At 36.0% G+C, this 18,985-nt stretch overlaps 1 protein-coding gene across 1 annotated transcript; it reads left to right on the plus strand.

Moving 5' to 3' along the window:
- Positions 1-9,192: 9,192 nt before the first annotated feature.
- LOC146732771 (polycystin-1-like protein 2) lies at positions 9,193-17,959 on the plus strand. Its single transcript, XM_085491950.1, has 14 exons — positions 9,193-9,209; positions 9,464-9,642; positions 9,754-9,921; positions 10,474-10,739; positions 12,953-13,084; positions 13,719-13,754; positions 14,103-14,246; positions 14,522-14,615; positions 14,866-14,957; positions 15,319-15,564; positions 15,680-16,124; positions 16,261-16,388; positions 16,824-17,051; positions 17,510-17,959. Exons 1-14 carry the CDS (start codon positions 9,193-9,195, stop codon positions 17,957-17,959), a joined length of 2,625 nt encoding a protein of 874 aa, XP_085348076.1.
- Positions 17,960-18,985: the final 1,026 nt, after the last annotated feature.

Genomic DNA, 18,985 nt, shown 5'->3' on the forward strand with positions numbered 1-18,985 from the left:
TGGAGCAATAATAATGTAATAACCACGAGATGACATTCAAATATAACCACAAATCACGTCGAACCCCGATTCCCCAAGCCACAGTCCCCCTGTCATGGGGACTGTGCTTAAGCCCAGAACATTGCTGAGACAGTATTAGCAATGATACGCACAGCCCGGGCACAATACATGCTCTAAGTTGATTACAAATAAAGTGTATGGACTTTACAGTGACACCCCGGCGTTTGCTTAAATTTGTCCAAGACCCATTCTTGCTTTCATCTACATACTGGATTTAACAGAACACTTCATTGTCCAATTTTTTTGGACAAAGTTACGATCTCAAAAAGTTTATTGAGCCGCCACAAAATGCAAATTTGCATTCTCAAGTGTTCAGTATAATGCGATTTCACACTATCCAGATCCAGAACAGAATGATATTTCATTTTCAAAATAAAATGAGAACTAAAGCGGTTATGTGAATGTTGTCAGCCTATAATAATACGACCCATCATGGTGTGATACATAACACATATAACTTCAATTAGTATTCCGTTCAGTAGTGGGAATCTCACCCGTTTCATAGGCAAAGTATAAGTATTCACTAGCTGTGACACACACAATCTTGTTATCAAATGTAAAACGTAACTAAAATTTAGTACGGATTGCTCTGGTCAGAATCAAGTGGGATACTCGCCTTAAAAGTGACTGTTTTATAGTATACCCACTTTATTTCGAAGGTAGTTCTGAGACGCATAAATCATCTGAAATGCTATATTTGCAACCATGAATCAATGTAATGATACCCAGTCCTAGAACTAGCATGCATCGATTGTAAATACATTGAAAACTAGCACCTGTTTTTCGGCGTTATAAGTTCAAATAGTTTCTTGTTAAAAGATAATGTGGATATAAAATCGTCTTTTAAGAAAAATCACGGGCGGCGGCTAGCGCTTTCGCCCGTTTGCGTTTCGGAGATCGCCTAATTCTTCGGGTCCACTAGCGACCACTGCAACGGCAGTCATTTGCTTGTGGCGTCTGCGTAATTCTGGAAGAATATGTTCTCATGCTCCTCTTGTGAGTCCGAAATACCCATGAATGTTCTTCATTACACGCTATGTACTTTGCGAAAAATAGTAGCCTTTTTTCTAATTCCAGTAAAGTGTTAATCAGACGTATTCATTTGAAATGCTGGTATAATATATTAACAAATGATCGCATTACATAGTCCTCGTAGTTAAAAGTTTGAAAGTTCAGAGTATGTCATAGATAAGGAATGGTCCCATAATGTTCAACGTACATACCTATATGTTTTTTGAACGGAATTCAAAATTCGGCTACCACCCGACCGTATACATATCTCATCAAATGAACACATATGCACATGTGTGACATTATGTATATATAAAGTTCAACATAAATGGTCTGGGAAAGTCAAAGATATTACAACATAGCAGCATTCGTTAAAACAAAATGACCACCAGTCTGAAACGAGCCTGAGGTAATGAATAACCTGAATTTATAATGTCTAATATATGTGCTAAATTTGAACTAAATCAAACATGACCAAGATATGGTCACACATGGCAGAAATTCTTGATTTATATGAATTATCAACATACTATGGCCACTATTCTGACATCTTAAATCATATCGCAACTCAATATGATGAATGCCGTATATATGAAGTTCACACATGACTTGTCAGCACAGGTTAAAGATATATCCAACTATTCACAACTGAGAAACGGTACCAGAATGGCAGTGATGGTTAATTTTAATGATTTTTTAATATTAAATTGGCTGCCATTCGACATTCTTGACTTAGATCACCAATGAATAAATGTTCATATGTACGACATGATGTATGTACGAGATTTGTAATGATGTGCTTGAGTTCGGACTGTTGACAAAACCATATGGTGCAAATTCACGCAATAATGAACTCTGGAGAATGCAAATGTGTATATTGTGGTCAGTCGCATCCTGCAGGAAATACTATATTGAAGTTTCATGTTCCCAGATGATCAGATAGTGTGCAATAACGCATCTCAATTCATTCAAAAGTGCAATTTTGTACCTCTCAATTAATATAAAAGTACTAATTTGCACATTCATTGGCACTTTCCAGAAGTAGGTATATCTGCGCATATAAATTTTCATTGTAGCTTATGATATTTTCTTTTACTCTGGGATATTTGGATAAACGCCCGTTTGCTGTTAGTTTTGCATCATGTGTGTGGATTGTAAGTAGGGAATCAGCATGTTCCGGGGACTAACAAGCACACTACCATTGGGGGACAAATAGTCCCAATAGTCCCAATATTTTGACAAAAAAACAGTTTGTTGTAATACATCACGTGTGTCGATTGCAAGTAGAGAATCAGCATGTTCCGGGGACTAACAAACACACTACCATTGTGAGGACAAATAGTCCCAATATTTGGAAAAAAACAGCTTGTTGTAATACATCACGTGTGTGGATTGCAAGTAGAGAATCAGCATGTTCCGGGGACTAACAAACACACTACCATTGCGAGGACAAATAGTCCCAATATTTCGAAAAAGCCAGTCTGTTGTAATACATCATTTGTGTGGATTGCAAGTAGAGAATCAGCATGTTCCGGGGAATAAAAATCACACTACCATTGTGAGGACAAATAGTCCCAATATTTGGAAAAAAGCCAGTTTGTTGTAATACATCATGTTTGTGGATTGCAAGTAGAGAATTAGCATGTTCCGGGGACAAACAAACACACTACCATTGCGAGGACAAATAGTCCCAATATTTGAAAAAAAAGCCAGGTTGTTGTAATACATCATGTGTGTGGATTGCAAGTGGAGAATCAGCATGTTCCGGGGACTAACAAACACACTACCATTGCGAGGACAAATAGTCCCAATATTTGGAAAAAAAGCCAGTTTGTTGTAATACATCATGTGTGTGGATTGCAAGTAGAGACTTAGCATGTTCCGGGGACTAACAAACACACTACCATTGCGAGGAGGACAAATAGTCCCAATATTTGGCAAAAAAAGCCAGTTTGTTGTAACACATCATGTGTGTGGATTGCAAATAGAGAATCAGCATGTTCCGGGGACTAACAAACACACTACCATTTCGAGGACAAATAGTCCCAATATTTGGAAATAATCCAGTTTGTTGTAATACATCATGTGTGTGGATTGCAAGTAGAGAATTAGCATGTTCCGGGGACTACCAAACACACTACCATTGCGAGGACAAATAGTCCCAATATTTGGAAAAAAGCCAGTTTGTTGTGATACATCATGTGTGTGGATTGCAAGTAGAGAATCAGCATGTTCCGGGGACTAACAAACACACTACCATTGCGAGGACAAATAGTCCCAATATTTGGAAAAAAGCCAGTTTGTTGTAATACATCACGTGTGTGGATTGCAAGTAGAGAATTAGCATGTTCCGGGGACTAACAAACACACTACCATTGCGAGGACAAATAGTTCCAATATTTGGAAAAAAAACAGTTTGTTGTAATACATCACGTGTGTGGATTGCAAGTAGAGAATCAGCATGTTCCGGGGACTAACAAACACACTACCATTGCGCGGACAAATAGTCCCAATATTTGGAAAAAAGCAAGGTTGTTGTAATACATCATGTGTGTGGATTGCAAGTAGAGAATTCGCATGTTCCGGGGACTAACAAACACACTACCATTGCGAGGACAAATAGTCCCAATATTTGGAAAAAAGCCAGTTTGTTGTAATACATCATGTGTGTGGATTGCAAGTAGAGAATTAGCATGTTCCGGGGACTAACAAACACACTACCATTGCGAGGACAAATAGTTCCAATTTTTGGAAAAAAAACATTTTGTTGTAATACATCACGTGTGTGGATTGCAAGTAGAGAATTCGCATGTTCCGGGGACTAACAAACACACTACCATTGCGAGGACAAATAGTCCCAATATTTGGAAAAAAGCCAGTTTGTTGTGATACATCATGTGTGTGGATTGCAAGTAGAGAATTAGCATGTTCCGGGGACTAACAAACACACTACCATTGCGAGGACAAATAGTCCCAATATTTGGAAAAAAGCCAGTTTGTTGTGATACATCATGTGTGTGGATTGCAAGTAGAGAATCAGCATGTTCCGGGGACTAACAAACACACTACCATTGCGAGGACAAATAGTCCCAATATTTGGAAAAAAGCCAGTTTGTTGTAATACATCACGTGTGTGGATTGCAAGTAGAGAATTAGCATGTTCCGGGGACTAACAAACACACTACCATTGCGAGGACAAATAGTTCCAATATTTGGAAAAAAAACAGTTTGTTGTAATACATCACGTGTGTGGATTGCAAGTAGAGAATCAGCATGTTACGGGGACTAACAAACACACTACCATTGCACGGACAAATAGTCCCAATATTTGGAAAAAAGCCAGTTTGTTGTAATACATCATGTGTGTGGATTGCAAGTAGAGAATTAGCATGTTCCGGGGACTAACAAACACACTACCATTGCGAGGACAAATAGTCCCAATATTTGGAAAAAAGCCAGTTTGTTGTGATACATCATGTGTGTGGATTGCAAGTAGAGAATCAGCATGTTCCGGGGACTAACAAACACACTACCATTGCGAGGACAAATAGTCCCAATATTTGGAAAAAAGCCAGTTTGTTGTAATACATCACGTGTGTGGATTGCAAGTAGAGAATTAGCATGTTCCGGGGACTAACAAACACACTACCATTGCGAGGACAAATAGTTCCAATATTTGGAAAAAAACAGTTTGTTGTAATACATCACGTGTGTGGATTGCAAGTAGAGAATCAGCATGTTACGGGGACTAACAAACACACTACCATTGCACGGACAAATAGTCCCAATATTTGGAAAAAAGCCAGTTTGTTGTAATACATCATGTGTGTGGATTGCAAGTAGAGAATTAGCATGTTCCGGGGACTAACAAACACACTACCATTGCGAGGACAAATAGTCCCAATAAAAACAGTTTGTTGTAATACATCACGTGTGTGGATTGCAAGTAGAGAATCAGCATGTTCCGGGGACTAACAAACACACTACCATTGCGCGGACAAATAGTCCCAATATTTGGAAAAAAGCCAGTTTGTTGTAATACATCATGTGTGTGGATTGCAAGTAGAGAATTAGCATGTTCCGGGGACTAACAAACACACTACCATTGCGAGGACAAATAGTCCCAATATTTGGAAAAAAGCCAGTTTGTTGTAATACATCATGTGTGTGGATTGCAAGTAGAGAATTAGCATGTTCCGGGGACTAACAAACACACTACCATTGCGAGGACAAATAGTTCCAATTTTTGGAAAAAAAACATTTTGTTGTAATACATCACGTGTGTGGATTGCAAGTAGAGAATTCGCATGTTCCGGGGACTACCAAACACACTACCATTGCGAGGACAAATAGTCCCAATATTTGGAAAAAAGCCAGTTTGTTGTAATACATCATGTGTGTGGATTGCATGTAGAGAATTAGCATGTTCCGGGACTAACAAACACACTACCATTGCGAGGACAAATAGTTCCAATTTTTGGAAAAAAAAAACAGTTTGTTGTAATACATCACGTGTGTGGATTGCAAGTAGAGAATTCGCATGTTCTGGGGACTACCAAACACACTACCATTGCGAGGACAAATAGTCCCAATATTTGGAAAAAAGCCAGTTTGTTGTGATACATCATGTGTGTGGATTGCAAGTAGAGAATCAGCATGTTCTGGGGACTAACAAACACACTACCATTGCGAGGACAAATAGTCCCAATATTTGGAAAAAGCCAGTTTGTTGTAATACATCATGTGTGTGGATTGCAAGTAGAGAATTAGCATGTTCCGGGGACTAACAAACACACTACCATTGCTAGGACAAATAGTCCCAATATTTGGAAAAAAGCCAGTTTGTTGTAATACATCATGTGTGTGGATTGCAAGTAGAGAATCAGCATGTTCCGGGGACTAACAAACACACTACCATTGTGAGGACAAATAGTCCCAATATTTAGACAAAATTATTAATTATTAATATAATACAGAATAAACAGACTGAACACAGTTAATTAATAAGCTGCTAAGCTAATTATCTAAGTTTCAATTTGTTGGAAAAAGCTTTTACTATGATACTGAAATTCGTATGCAAATTAGCTAATTCATTTGCACATATTAATTATTAGATATTAATCTATACAAACACTGTGCATGTACTAAGTTTCAATCCACTGAAGGAAAATGTTACATTACAAACAAAACGTGATAAAAAAGTTAATTATTATATATGGATTAATTACAAAACTATTATCAGGAAATCAACTTACAAATGTTATGGTGAGGAATAAACAAGCTGAAATAATTAATTAGTATAAAATTAACTAATTAATTTACACATACTAAATAGAAGCTGTTATTATATGTTGATCTACACACTCAGCAATCATGAACCAAGTTTCAATGAATGTGTGCAAACAAATGCAAAGATACAAATGCTTAGACAATTATTATGCTAATTATCTAAACCATGCATAGGTTTGTAAATATAATCCAGTATATGCATTGGTTCAAGCAGAATATAGTAACCCTCTGCCAAGTTTAATTTCAATCTAGCCAGTGGTTCTTGAGATCAGTGGAACAAGATTTGAAACACAAACTGAAGGAAAATGGACGGACAGACATATTTGCAGCATTAGCTTCTGTTTGTGCTCTGCAAATAATCTTTATAATGCTGTAATCCTGTGTGTTAACAAATGATTAACATTTGTTCAAATGATTTGCTGATGTCAGAATGAAATGACAATACAAGATACTCTTGAAATAAACCAGTATAGGTATAACTTATCAGGGGCACATTTACCAGATATCTGGTAGGTCACACTCAAATAAACAGTACACAGTCTCACAGTGCACAGCAAGAAAGTCAGACAGTCATATTATTTATTCAGTAAAAATAGACTTATCAGAGCACAACTTACAGTACCCCCAAGGCACACACACTAGAATATCTTGTCCTGGGGCTATATTTTTTTTGGAAATTAGTAGCCCAACCAGACTACCAGAGTTTTTTTAAAATCTTATTTTATAAAACTAGTAATATCTATTGACACAACACTGACTTTGGAAATTACAGAAGTAAGGTTTCAAACAAAACAAAATAAAATAAAAGCAATCATAGAGTAATAGTATCATCGTGATTAAGTAAAATCATGTCTAACACTGTGGAGAAAAACACACAACACTTAATGGCGTGACTATCACAAATGGAAGTTATACCGCTAATATTACTCGCATTAAGTTATCACGTACGTCATGAATCGCCATGGTTATATTAAAAAAAGGTTTCGGCTTAAGTTTATTTTTATATTTAGATTATTTAATATCACAACAACAAATTATATATTCAATGTTTAACTATTAATATAATTTTTTTTCGAATACATGAATTGAAGGTTTATTTGGATCAACAAAACCTAACCGTGTGATAGTCATTAACAAGACAGTGGCTCGCTTGCAGCGTGTGACTCAGTACAAAACCAGTTTAATGTTTATTCGATTTGGTGAACATTTGTGAAGACCTGCAGAAATGTACTCACTCGTTTATTAGCAAATATAAGCCAGGGGATGGTTAATATGTTTAAAATTCCTGAATAACAATGAACGAGACACTAAATGCCACAAATTCAAACTATTCTGTATCACGAAGGCGGCCATGTTAGTTTTTCAATCGCAATGCATTATGGGGCGTTCACTATGACGAATTCTTGAAATCAGGGCATGTCAAATGTAACAACCAGATTTATCATACAAGTTTCATTTTCAAATGATTTGTACTTTTTAGGACTGTTATGTAAATTAACATATGTTCGTTATCTGACTGTATTTGAAGCTGGCATACATCAAATTGCCAAATTAACGTTATGTAGGTCAATCCGGGGGTGTCCAGCTCGATAACCTGCTGTATGCGTTCACAGGCTGTGAGCAGCTTTCAATCCTCGGACGTCACTGAAATACGGTAACACCATAGATTTATTTTTCTGTAATAAGTCTTTTTTCAGCAATGGAGTTGTTTCAGTGTCGAATTTACGAATGATTGGGGGCTTTGGAATTATTAAACATGAATAAACGTAAATTATTCTTACAACAAAGCTAAAAAATCAGTCTAAAAGCCTTTTCAAAATAGTGTGTGTATTCACCAAAAAATTTTGGTTGGTGGCGCTCCCACCTAATTAGCGCAGTTAATTCCGCGTTCACACACGTACAGTGTGTATGCCTAAGGTGTGTGGATATGCTAATTTGGTGGCGCTGTGAGCCACAAAACACCTCCAATGAAAATGTGCGGATTTTAACCACACACATCAATGTTTCTGTACCTACCGAGGACCCCTGTCAGAAGAACGTCAAAGGGTATTTTATCAAATTTCTTTTGTTTTTAAAGGGTGTTTTTCCGAGGACAGTCAAAACGTCCTCGGAAGTCTCCCTAGGTCCTCGCAATAAAGGTCGTTTGACCATGCAAAGTCCTCGCAACATATAGCAATCCAAGTACACACACACACACACACACACATACACACACACACACACACACACACACACACACACACGGTGACGCGACGCGATGCCCCCAGCATTTTTTCGAGGGGTCGACTGCACCCCCGTGCCGCCGCCACTGCGAGTGTGGACAAAAACAAATGAACCTGTAATAATGAGACAATTTCGTTATTGTAATCAACTGACTAAGAGATTGTATTGTGGTCAAATAGACTCACCGGTTTAAGGAAGCATAATTTAGTCCTGCGAAAAATCACTAGTCACATTTCACAAAATTGGTGCGATCAGTTTCATTAAATTGGTGAGATATATTTAAAAATAATATGGTTTATAAACAGTACAGTGACTATTGAAGGTCATTGAGCTTGCAAATATATTAACTAGTAACTATATTAAGTATCACATCTCGGTTATATCGAATGCAATATTCAAATCAATAGCACCAGTGAACGACTTAATAAATTAAAATATTTCTTATGTAACTGGTTTTAATTAATAACTAAAATAGATTAATTTCTGCAAAATAGCCGTTGTACAATTTATTTAGTCCGGTAATATCAATTAGAGTTTAGAACATTATTTTATACATAAGTAATTGTATTTACTTGATTTTGTTATTTTCTTTTTGCAGAAAAGGAAACGATGGAGCTATCTATTGTGTAAGTAATCCCATTGATGTGTTCCATTTAAGATCAAACATTTAGTGAAGTATACAAAGACTCAGGCAATGCAATAAGAATGTGTTTTACTGCAATAAAAAAAAATATCAAATTAGAGTGATATTTAGAGTACACAAATGTAATCAACGTGAATATTAACAAATACAGTTGAGCAATCACGCACTACCGCTACACGACAAAATCATATAACTTATATTGAAGATGGTTTGATGTTAAATATCTTTATTTTATAGCTGCGTCTCAAACTGTGGCGTTAAGATGAACCCATCCTCGTCATTATCGGTTTATTGTACTTGTGTAAACTGTCACTCCAATGAAACGCTACACTATTCATGGGCACTATTCATGAAAAGTAAGACATTAGGATCAAACACAGAAGACATCCTCGATTTGGACCATCTTGCGGAAACTGGTATGTCATTGTTTATTTACCCCTCTTGAATTACACAACTTTTTGAACTCCCAAAATTGAGTAATGATTAATGTATTAAAATTAACTTAAATATTTTTATAATGTATTCAGGAGTACATGAGCAAAGTCTTGTATTGACAAGTTTGCTCAACGAAGGAAGAACATTTCGTCTTCAAGTCACAGTTTTAAGAGGAGATTCTGAATCGATGGAAACCAGTTATTCTTTTACTTCCAATTACCCACCAAGTTGTGGCTGGTGTGACGTACTTCCAAAGCAAGGTAGATTAAGCGTATAGTAATCCAATCTATTTATGTATATAATTATAGATATTGTAAATGATAATATGTACATATATGATTTAGGTTTTTTTTCGTGGTTTCGTTTCGTTTCAAATTGTCTAGGGAGGTATGATTTATGTAGAAGATCTGACAGTCAGCTTGGTTCATTGTTACTCATTGATGAGTAACACAAACGTGACATTTTCTATTCGACATGCATGTTAACTGGCAGCCATTGGATCGTTTTGTAAAGTAATTAAATGTGAGAGGATAACGTTCGCCGAATTGAATAATCATGGCATCCGGCTAATAAATAATTTGGGACACCTGACCATTAATCGAAATAGCCGTACAATATACATAGGTCAAGGTGCATTTACACAAATATGGGTCAACGTGTACAGTAGTATCAGAATTTAGATTTGTTACATGTGTGGAAATGGTCAGTATCGGAACAAAACAATTAAATAAATGCACAAAAAAATGATAAATCCAGCAACAAACAGTACACGAATGTTCAAGTTATCTTACTTATTCATTTTTACTCACTAGGTCACGTTCTTGAAACTGGATTCCGTATAAATTGTAGTGACTATTATGATGTGGATGACTCGCAGCCATTTACGTATGAAGTCTGGACCAAGGAGAATGAAACTAATCCAGATGGAACGTTATTATTTGTGTATAGTAGTATCAATCCAACGTCTCCGCCTCTATACTTCAAAAACGGTCGCCCGGAGAATAATTACACAGTTACAGTAATCGTTCGTGTCAAGGACTATATAGGGGATTACACTGAAGAAGAATTCAGTATTAAGGTATATATCGTAGGATAATGCCATGACGCGATGGCTTTATAGTATATTTATTCAAATACAATACCATCGGCCCAAATATATACACTATACAAACAACTGAATAAAATAATAAACACAGAACATAAGTAAGATAAGATAAGTATATATACACAGGAAAATACATTTAAAGCGCGGTGGTCGTCGCGCAGCGCGTGTTCGAATTTCATGTAAATAAACAATGTATTTTACACGCGTTGTATACGTCGCTAGGAGTCCCATATCGAATAGGACGCGACACGACGACTGCCGCCCTTTAACATTATACTGGACCAATTGAAAAGCTTGATACTATAACATCAGAACCACGTACTATGCAAACTGTTGGTAAGGTGAGAATAATTATTGCCTTTCCCATTGTAGCAGTGCGATGAATTTATTTATTTATCAGGGCATGTTTTATATGTTCGTAATAAACCTGTACTTACATGTTAAATGTTTGATTTTCAACCTCGTCATAGAATAGTGCATATCTTTTCTGTTATTGCGTAACATTCAAATTATACACGCAAACAATGCTCAGAAACTCTGAATTTCCTAAGTGATTAACAATAAGTACAGACTTTGTACAAAGACAACTTTAAATTCACAATAATTATCTCGTTTTGAGGAACGTCTAGGTGGCAATGACATAGTGTGAACGTATGTGCTGAAAATCAACAAAGCTCACCTTTATCAACATGGTTCGGTATAGTGTGTTATAGCCCCGACGTAAGATATCGGGATTTATTTTGAACAATTGTAATATTGTACTGTTTTTTTATTTTTAACATCAAGTCTGTAGCCTTCAAAGAATCAATGTTTCACATAATTCTCCTGAATACCATTATTTTGGATTGAGACAGGGTAATTTTTATTTTCCATTTATTGGAATAAATTGATATTTTATTTAATAAATGTTAATAAATTGTGTGAACAGAATGTCATATAAAAACCGACTCAGAGACAAATGAGTTACTGATGGATATTCAATCATAGCTCTAAAACTGTAATTTACCTCATCATGTTTGGAGAACATGTGAAGGCTGTTCGTTAATGCTATTGTTGTTCTCAAGAATGTCACGTATAGATCATATGGCATGTGGACGACATACCTATAATTAAAACATACCGAAGTTCTTCGCTACCAATCAGAATGCCCCACTGCCCGAATTATATTTTTTTTAATGTATTTTGTGCTAGGCGACAGTTCCGGACATTGAATGTCACTGTTTTCTCTCCTGAATTTGTTTGTGTGCAAATTGCAAGTGCTAGTGCTGACACATTTTTGCCACAGAAGTCATATTCATGTTCGGGACCTCATGACAGGATTATGCGGCCATCTCCCTAATCAAATAGCAATTTGAATACGCTATTCTGGCGTCAACCAGGCTCGGTCGAAAACAAGCACCTTAACCAAGGTTCCCCCAAAGTAGCATTAGTTAGTAAATGAATCTCGGACAGTGGAATTGGCCTTCCCATTTAGTCTATGGCACTCACCAAGGGTAGGGGGGTCGACCCTTTTTTTGATGTTCATCATAAGGTGGGATTTGAACTTGGGTCTACCGACCATGAGTCTGATGCGACAATCACTTTGCTACCAGTGACCGGTTATAATATGCATATTAAAATGTCCTGTCCTGTCCTGTTTATGAAGCCATAACGAGGATCTTGACGTATTTACCATAAACTGTTCAAAAACGTTTATATATGTTACATAACATCACGGACTAAACTCTGACCAGCTTTTCTTATATTAAGAAGAGACCACCAAGTCTATTTTTAAAATCGGAGCTCACGCAACGGGAGATATAATAGACATGTATTCATTGATCAAAATTATGTTTCGAGTTAGGTCGATTTGTATGCAGGTCTTAGGTATTCAGATGTTGTGACTACTCGTGATATGCATTTAAATTTTGTTAAACTTCATTAGTTCAATACTAAGCAAAGCAATTACTTGTCAATTCGTCGTTTTCTTCTTAGTATGAGTCGGTAATCGTTACTCGTTATAGCATTGTTGTAAGCACCACTGTTGTTGTGAGTTTACGAAATACTGGCCACAACTGTGGTTTTTGGAATCATAAGCATACTATAACTTATGCTATTTTCTTATGCGTTTTTCTCGAAGAACATACCTGTCAGACGTCAATATATGCAACTTTACCCTTCTTTCTTCTTTTTTTTTGTAAATATAGGTGTTTGCAAATCATGATGTCAAAGTGGATGACATGTTTATCACCCTTGGTGCAACTAACTTTCGTGAAGATTCCATGATTGTCTTGAACCGCATAATAATCATATCTGACGTACTATCGACGATCATAGAGGTACTGTTGCAATAGTCACATGCTCATCCAAGGCAAAACTTAACTACATTATGCCAGACCTTTCAGCATTAAGCTATAGTTTCATTTTCGCTTTCTGTGCAATTATGTCCGCATTCTCATCCATACATTAGCCTACAACTAACCACTGAAACTCTTTTACATATTTTAATAGTGATCTTGTTTTTAAATGTTCTGACCTCACAATAACATCTCAATAATTGATCCCAATTTATTTTCTATAATATCTTGTACAGCAACAAGAAATGACTTTGTAAAATACTAGCAATATCACGTCAGTATATCGTCTCATATGGTAATTTTACTCATGTGGTCACTATATGAAGTAGAAAGACAAATTCACATTTATTATGAACGATGACAGTATTTAATATAAAAAATACAGAAAATGCTCACTTCACATATTTTGCCTCGACATACAATTGCTTTACATTAAAAGATTACGTTTATCCTGTTTATTCCTGGTCTTGCTTTAGTCTCTCGGTATGGCGCAACATTCCTTGGCAGTAAACATTGCTTAAGAAAATGTTATTATTATTACAGTATATAGTTTCTTATTTGATATATTGAAACATATATCTCATCTAGTTCAAAACTTTCCATTTTTACCTTTCAGACTGACATGAATTCGTTTCTGGAAGAGATGCAGAAGGTGAATTTTACTGACTGACCAGGTTATACATCAAGTATATATATATAAATTATCATGGCGAATAATGCATAAATAAGTGTTAAGTGTATTTATTTTGTTAAATAATGGATATGTAAAAATGTATCAAAATCAAAACCACTGTTTAGGCATTCTCTTATATTCCACCCAAATGGGCATCCTACAATTTCACAAAATCTCTTGCACGAGTATTTCAAAGTATAATTTTAAGACTCAGTTTTATTTATTCTGCAATCGCTCTTGATTGGTTTTCTGACTGATTGATTGATTGATTGATTGATTGATTGATTGATTGATTGATTGATTGATTAGTTGTATATACTATTCCAGATCAGTGAACTACAACTGGATGCTATAGAACGACTAATAATCCAGGAAACAGGACTCAATTCTTCCATGATTATTTTGATTGCTAATGCATTACGTTCAATCACACAATTCAACGATCCTACAATACTGCCCACTGTATCACAGGTGAGGACAATATGTATAAATGTGCCTGAGGAATCCCACAAAACTCAGAACTCAAAAATGTCCCACATGTTATCTTTCTACATGCATATTACAGGGCAATCGGGTATAGTAGCTGTTGCACGCACACTGCGATCAGTTAACGACATCATTGTAAATGAACTGTGAATAAGTTCGAATGCACTCATATATAGTAATATGTAATACTCGCATTCAATGAATGATTTTCTGTTTTATTTATTAACTGTACAATCTATATTCATTCGTTGTTATTTAAGGAAAAGGTCACCTCATTGCTTGAAATCCTTGCCAGCTCACTCCATGTCCAGCAATATGATATGTCAATTGAAATGACGAGGCCAACTGTGCAATGTACGTATAATATTGTTACTAAATAAAAATAAACGATAATAGGAGAGATAACGACCGACTAGTTGGACCTTTTGAAGATATGTATTATATTTAGCGTTTCAGAAGTTTCAGAATCCACACCGTAATCCCAGAACTGCAATATATTTTGTATATGTATATATATATATATATATATTATGTTATGTTATTATAAGTTATTGGCGCTTTTTAACACATTTCCGTATTTCAACATTATTATTCTTTTCTGTAGATATTTTGGACGCATCAAGTAGCGTAATGACTGCATGGGATTCGAGTCTATCTATATATGATAATGTTATACCTGGCGGAGATGAAATTATGGTGACACGTTTTTTCTGGAGCACATTTTTATATAAATTTGATAATAATATATATTGTGTACTGGATTATGCACTGCTGTTCCCTGTACCAATTCCGATTCTTGCTTATGTACTATGTTGAAATCAATAAACTAAATATTGCCTTGACATTGAATTAACGTGAAAACGCATATTAAACATTATTTGAATAAACTACAGCCATGAATTATCATCTACATTATTCGATTAAACTATGACGTCATAGAGGCGGGTGTGTGACATCTTTGATCGACTATATTCAGGAGTTTGCCTATTTTTCACTGATTAGTTTTCGCTATAGAAATCTTCTCATCTCCGTTACAATGAATTGTTTTCCACCCCAGGATAGAGCAATAACAACGAAACAGCGTAACCTTCATCTGGTAGATAGAGTGTTGTTATCTGTAATGTCTAAAATGGTGCCGGGAGGTCACGTGATCTTCAACACAGACTCCATGCATGTAGTACTATATAAGTGTGAAGCACACCTATTGTCTGGTATAAAGCTTCAATCCGATATTGGTGGATTTCAATTACCATCAACACTCGCACAGTTTAAAGATGCACCGCGACATATAGTGGGAACAAAAGTACGTACTGTAAACATTCAATTTATATTCAAAATCATATGGATTTTTGTTTTTATTTGCTAAATAATAATTTATATTTACAATGATGATATACATTTTTAAAATTTGTTTGCAGTTCATTTCATATTCAAAGAATCCCTATTCATGGATCAGTGCAGAATACCTGGCTAAAGCAAACGTCATATCCTTGGAGTTATTTTATCAAAATGGAAGTTTAATCGACACCCATAATAGCAACGTGAACTCATTTTACAACATTCATTTAAATAGGCGACACGATTTCAAAACATTAGATTCTGCCAATGTAACACATCAGCAGAACTTTGTAATTCAAAGTGAGGAAACTGTGTATTTTGTGATGGAAGTTCCGGGAAACGTTACCATAACAGTTGAAGTAAATTCAAATGATACAGATGCGTCATATATAGTAGACATTTCAAATGCCAATTTACCAAATGAGAACAGCAGCTTCTATCAGGAGATGATTGTACGTAGTAATTATCCGTTGTTCATGGAACCACAGACTGAACAGGGTGTTTACTATCTGTCATTATATAAAGGTACGTGTTCGATCTTGACATCACCATGGACAAATTTGTTAATTTCTTTAACTCGTCATTCTGAAATAAATAACATTTAAAGTGATTTAAGTAATATAATCTTCGGTAGAGCTTTAAAATGTCTTTTAATTATTAGATGACACATCGAGAAATGGTTTCACTGATCATGGCAATGTGTCACACAACGTAACCATACAGGTCACAGTAAACTTGTGTAGATACTGGAACACGGAAAGCAATAGCTGGCAGGCAGATGGTTGTGAGGTGAGTGCAGCCATGCTAGATTCCTGAATGTTGGGAATAGAGTAACTAGTACACTGTAGACCGCTTAACAGAACTGTGCAAGTATATAGTATATATATTTCACCTATTGATAATTAAGAACAATTAATTATAATTAATTATAATTGAATAATATGAATTCTCAAAGTACTGGAAATTACCATATTACGCTAAATCTTAATGAATGACACGATTATTGTAGGACATATATCTTATTTACTAAGAATCATGTGTTGAGACCATGCATTTTGTCACTGTCTTATGAAGCTAATGATGATCGCTGTGTAAAAAAGGGCAGTCAGATGTGTTTCTCTGAAACAACGTATTCACAGCATATATCATGTACGTGGCAGCATTTTCACATAAGCTTACGACAATCCCAAAGACTAAATCGTTAATACTATTTTATTGCCATAGGTTGTTACACCAATTGGCACAGACAATATAGAATGCAAGTGCAATCATCTTACTTCCTTCACGGCGACGGATTTTGTTGTTCCAGTAAACAGAATTGACTTTGCTACAGTGTTTGCAGCAGACGTTACAGATAATTCTTTGGTCCTCGTCACCATTTGTTCCGTGTTCTGTCTCTTTCTCCTGATGACGTTATGCTTTAGAAGATTTGATAAAAGAGATTTGATAAAGGTAATATCCATAGTTAACTAAAAGATAATACGCATAGTGTGTTTGTTATTATTGTAGAAATGATAATCTTTCAGCCAGTAATGAGATGATTGTGAATCCATTGACAACAACCTTCACTTCTTTTCAACTTTTTGCTCGTCGAATAGAGCCTTATACATGTCACCCAGTTAGCCGCTTAGACCTTTGTCAGGGTTTTTGACGGTCCAAACTCCAGCATGCTATCTTCTTTTCAAAGCGGTCTCTCACTGCAATGTCGAAAATATAATGTTGTTGTGCAGACGCAGTATGTATATGTAAATGGTAGTCTTCAATAAACGACACAAATTATTCCTACATTTATATATTATGTTCAACCTTGACATTGTTATTATGCAAACGCCATTACGCTGGAGAAAAGTTTTCTTTTGTAATATACAATATATATAATTACTACACGTGTTTCTTTTGTTTTGTTTCAGTGGAGTATGTTTCCTTTGATAGATAACCAGACACATTCAGAATACTATTACCAACTGACAGTATATACTGGACCGATGCCAGACGCTGGCACCAGGTCAAAAATCAGACTTCAACTAGCTAGCAGTTCACATGATTCTGATGTCATACGCCTAGAGGATAGTAAAGGAAAAGTGGTGAGTGGCTTAATGAGTAATAATAATTACAGAAATGGTGTTGTCTCCTTTGCAAGTGTGTACCTGTATGCGCTGGACACTATCTTTGTGGGTGACATCAGTGTTATTTATACAATGTCCACTGGGAGTGTACGGAACTTTCTGCTAGCTGTAGACGAGTGTCTGGGCCCTCTAGAATACATTCATATTTGGCATGACCAATCAGGTAAAGGAGTGAGTGGCTCCTGGTATCTTGAAAGAGTAACTGTATATGATCTGCAAACAAATGACAGGTAATTGTGTAAAGTGTGCATGACTTCTAACTTGTTTTAACCGTATCTTTGACTAATCCATAAACCGATCTTGTTCAAACTTCTCACATGCTTCACACATCATGCATATATTTCACGATAGACAAATTGTAGCCATTGAAGCTGAAAAATCAAAATTCTCAGTCAGAAACTAGACCTCAGTCAATTATGGACAACTGTTTAAACTGTATCATTGATCATACTAGTTCCTTGGTGCATGTCATTTTTTTCATCAAATTCAAAATGGCTGGATTTTGGGCATATAATTTTAGCAAATGATTTTCCAACAATCATATTCAAACTTGTGTTGAAATGTCCTTCAACACAACACAACAATCTATTCAAATGGCTCCTCTTACGTTTTAGGTTTGACTTCACCTGTTATAGATGGCTGGCTGTCGACAAGGACGATGGACGAGTTAGCCGCGTCATATCAGTAGGTGGCGAAAAACAATTCTCATCATTCAAACACGTTTTCCTTAACACAACACGTGAGAACATCTCGGATGGTTATTTGTGGGGATCACTAATACATAGACCAATCCGAAGCAGCTTCACACGGGTTCAAAGGTTATCGTGTTGCGTGACGTGTATATACACGGCTATGTTGTCCAATGCCATGTTCTACAACACAGGGAACTACGTCGACACTACTGAGAGTGTTGAGCTAGGTTCATTACAATTCTCGTTCGGACAGTTATATATTGCAACAATGAGCTGCTTCATCAGTCTACCTATAACGATATTGGTTGCAATGATTTTCAGAAAGCAAAATCCTAGGAAAATATCTTCAAAAATCACTAACACTACGAGGAATACTGTAGACTATTGCCCGGACCGCTCAATGAACAAATGCTCTGAACAAATAAATAGAAAACGCAAACCACCGTCACGCCACTCTAATCAATGGAATAATAGAATGTGACGTCACGATACATAAACGTGGAAACGGTTGCCGTAATGAATATCAGTACAAATATTGTGGTTTCCGAGAAGAATGAACACGTTCTCT

The sequence above is a fragment of the Saccoglossus kowalevskii genome, chromosome 17 (genome assembly GCF_978046115.1).
Source record: "Saccoglossus kowalevskii chromosome 17, keSacKowa6.1, whole genome shotgun sequence".
Lineage (NCBI taxonomy): Eukaryota > Metazoa > Hemichordata > Enteropneusta > Harrimaniidae > Saccoglossus > Saccoglossus kowalevskii.

Bases quoted from the DNA above. Each gene is read 5' to 3' on its own strand.
- LOC146732771 (XM_085491950.1), top strand. The intron at 9,643-9,753 runs GTATGTCATTGT...TAATGTATTCAG, and splicing joins GGACCATCTTGCGGAAACTG to GAGTACATGAGCAAAGTCTT. The intron at 14,247-14,521 runs GTGAGGACAATA...TTGTTATTTAAG, and splicing joins TACTGCCCACTGTATCACAG to GAAAAGGTCACCTCATTGCT.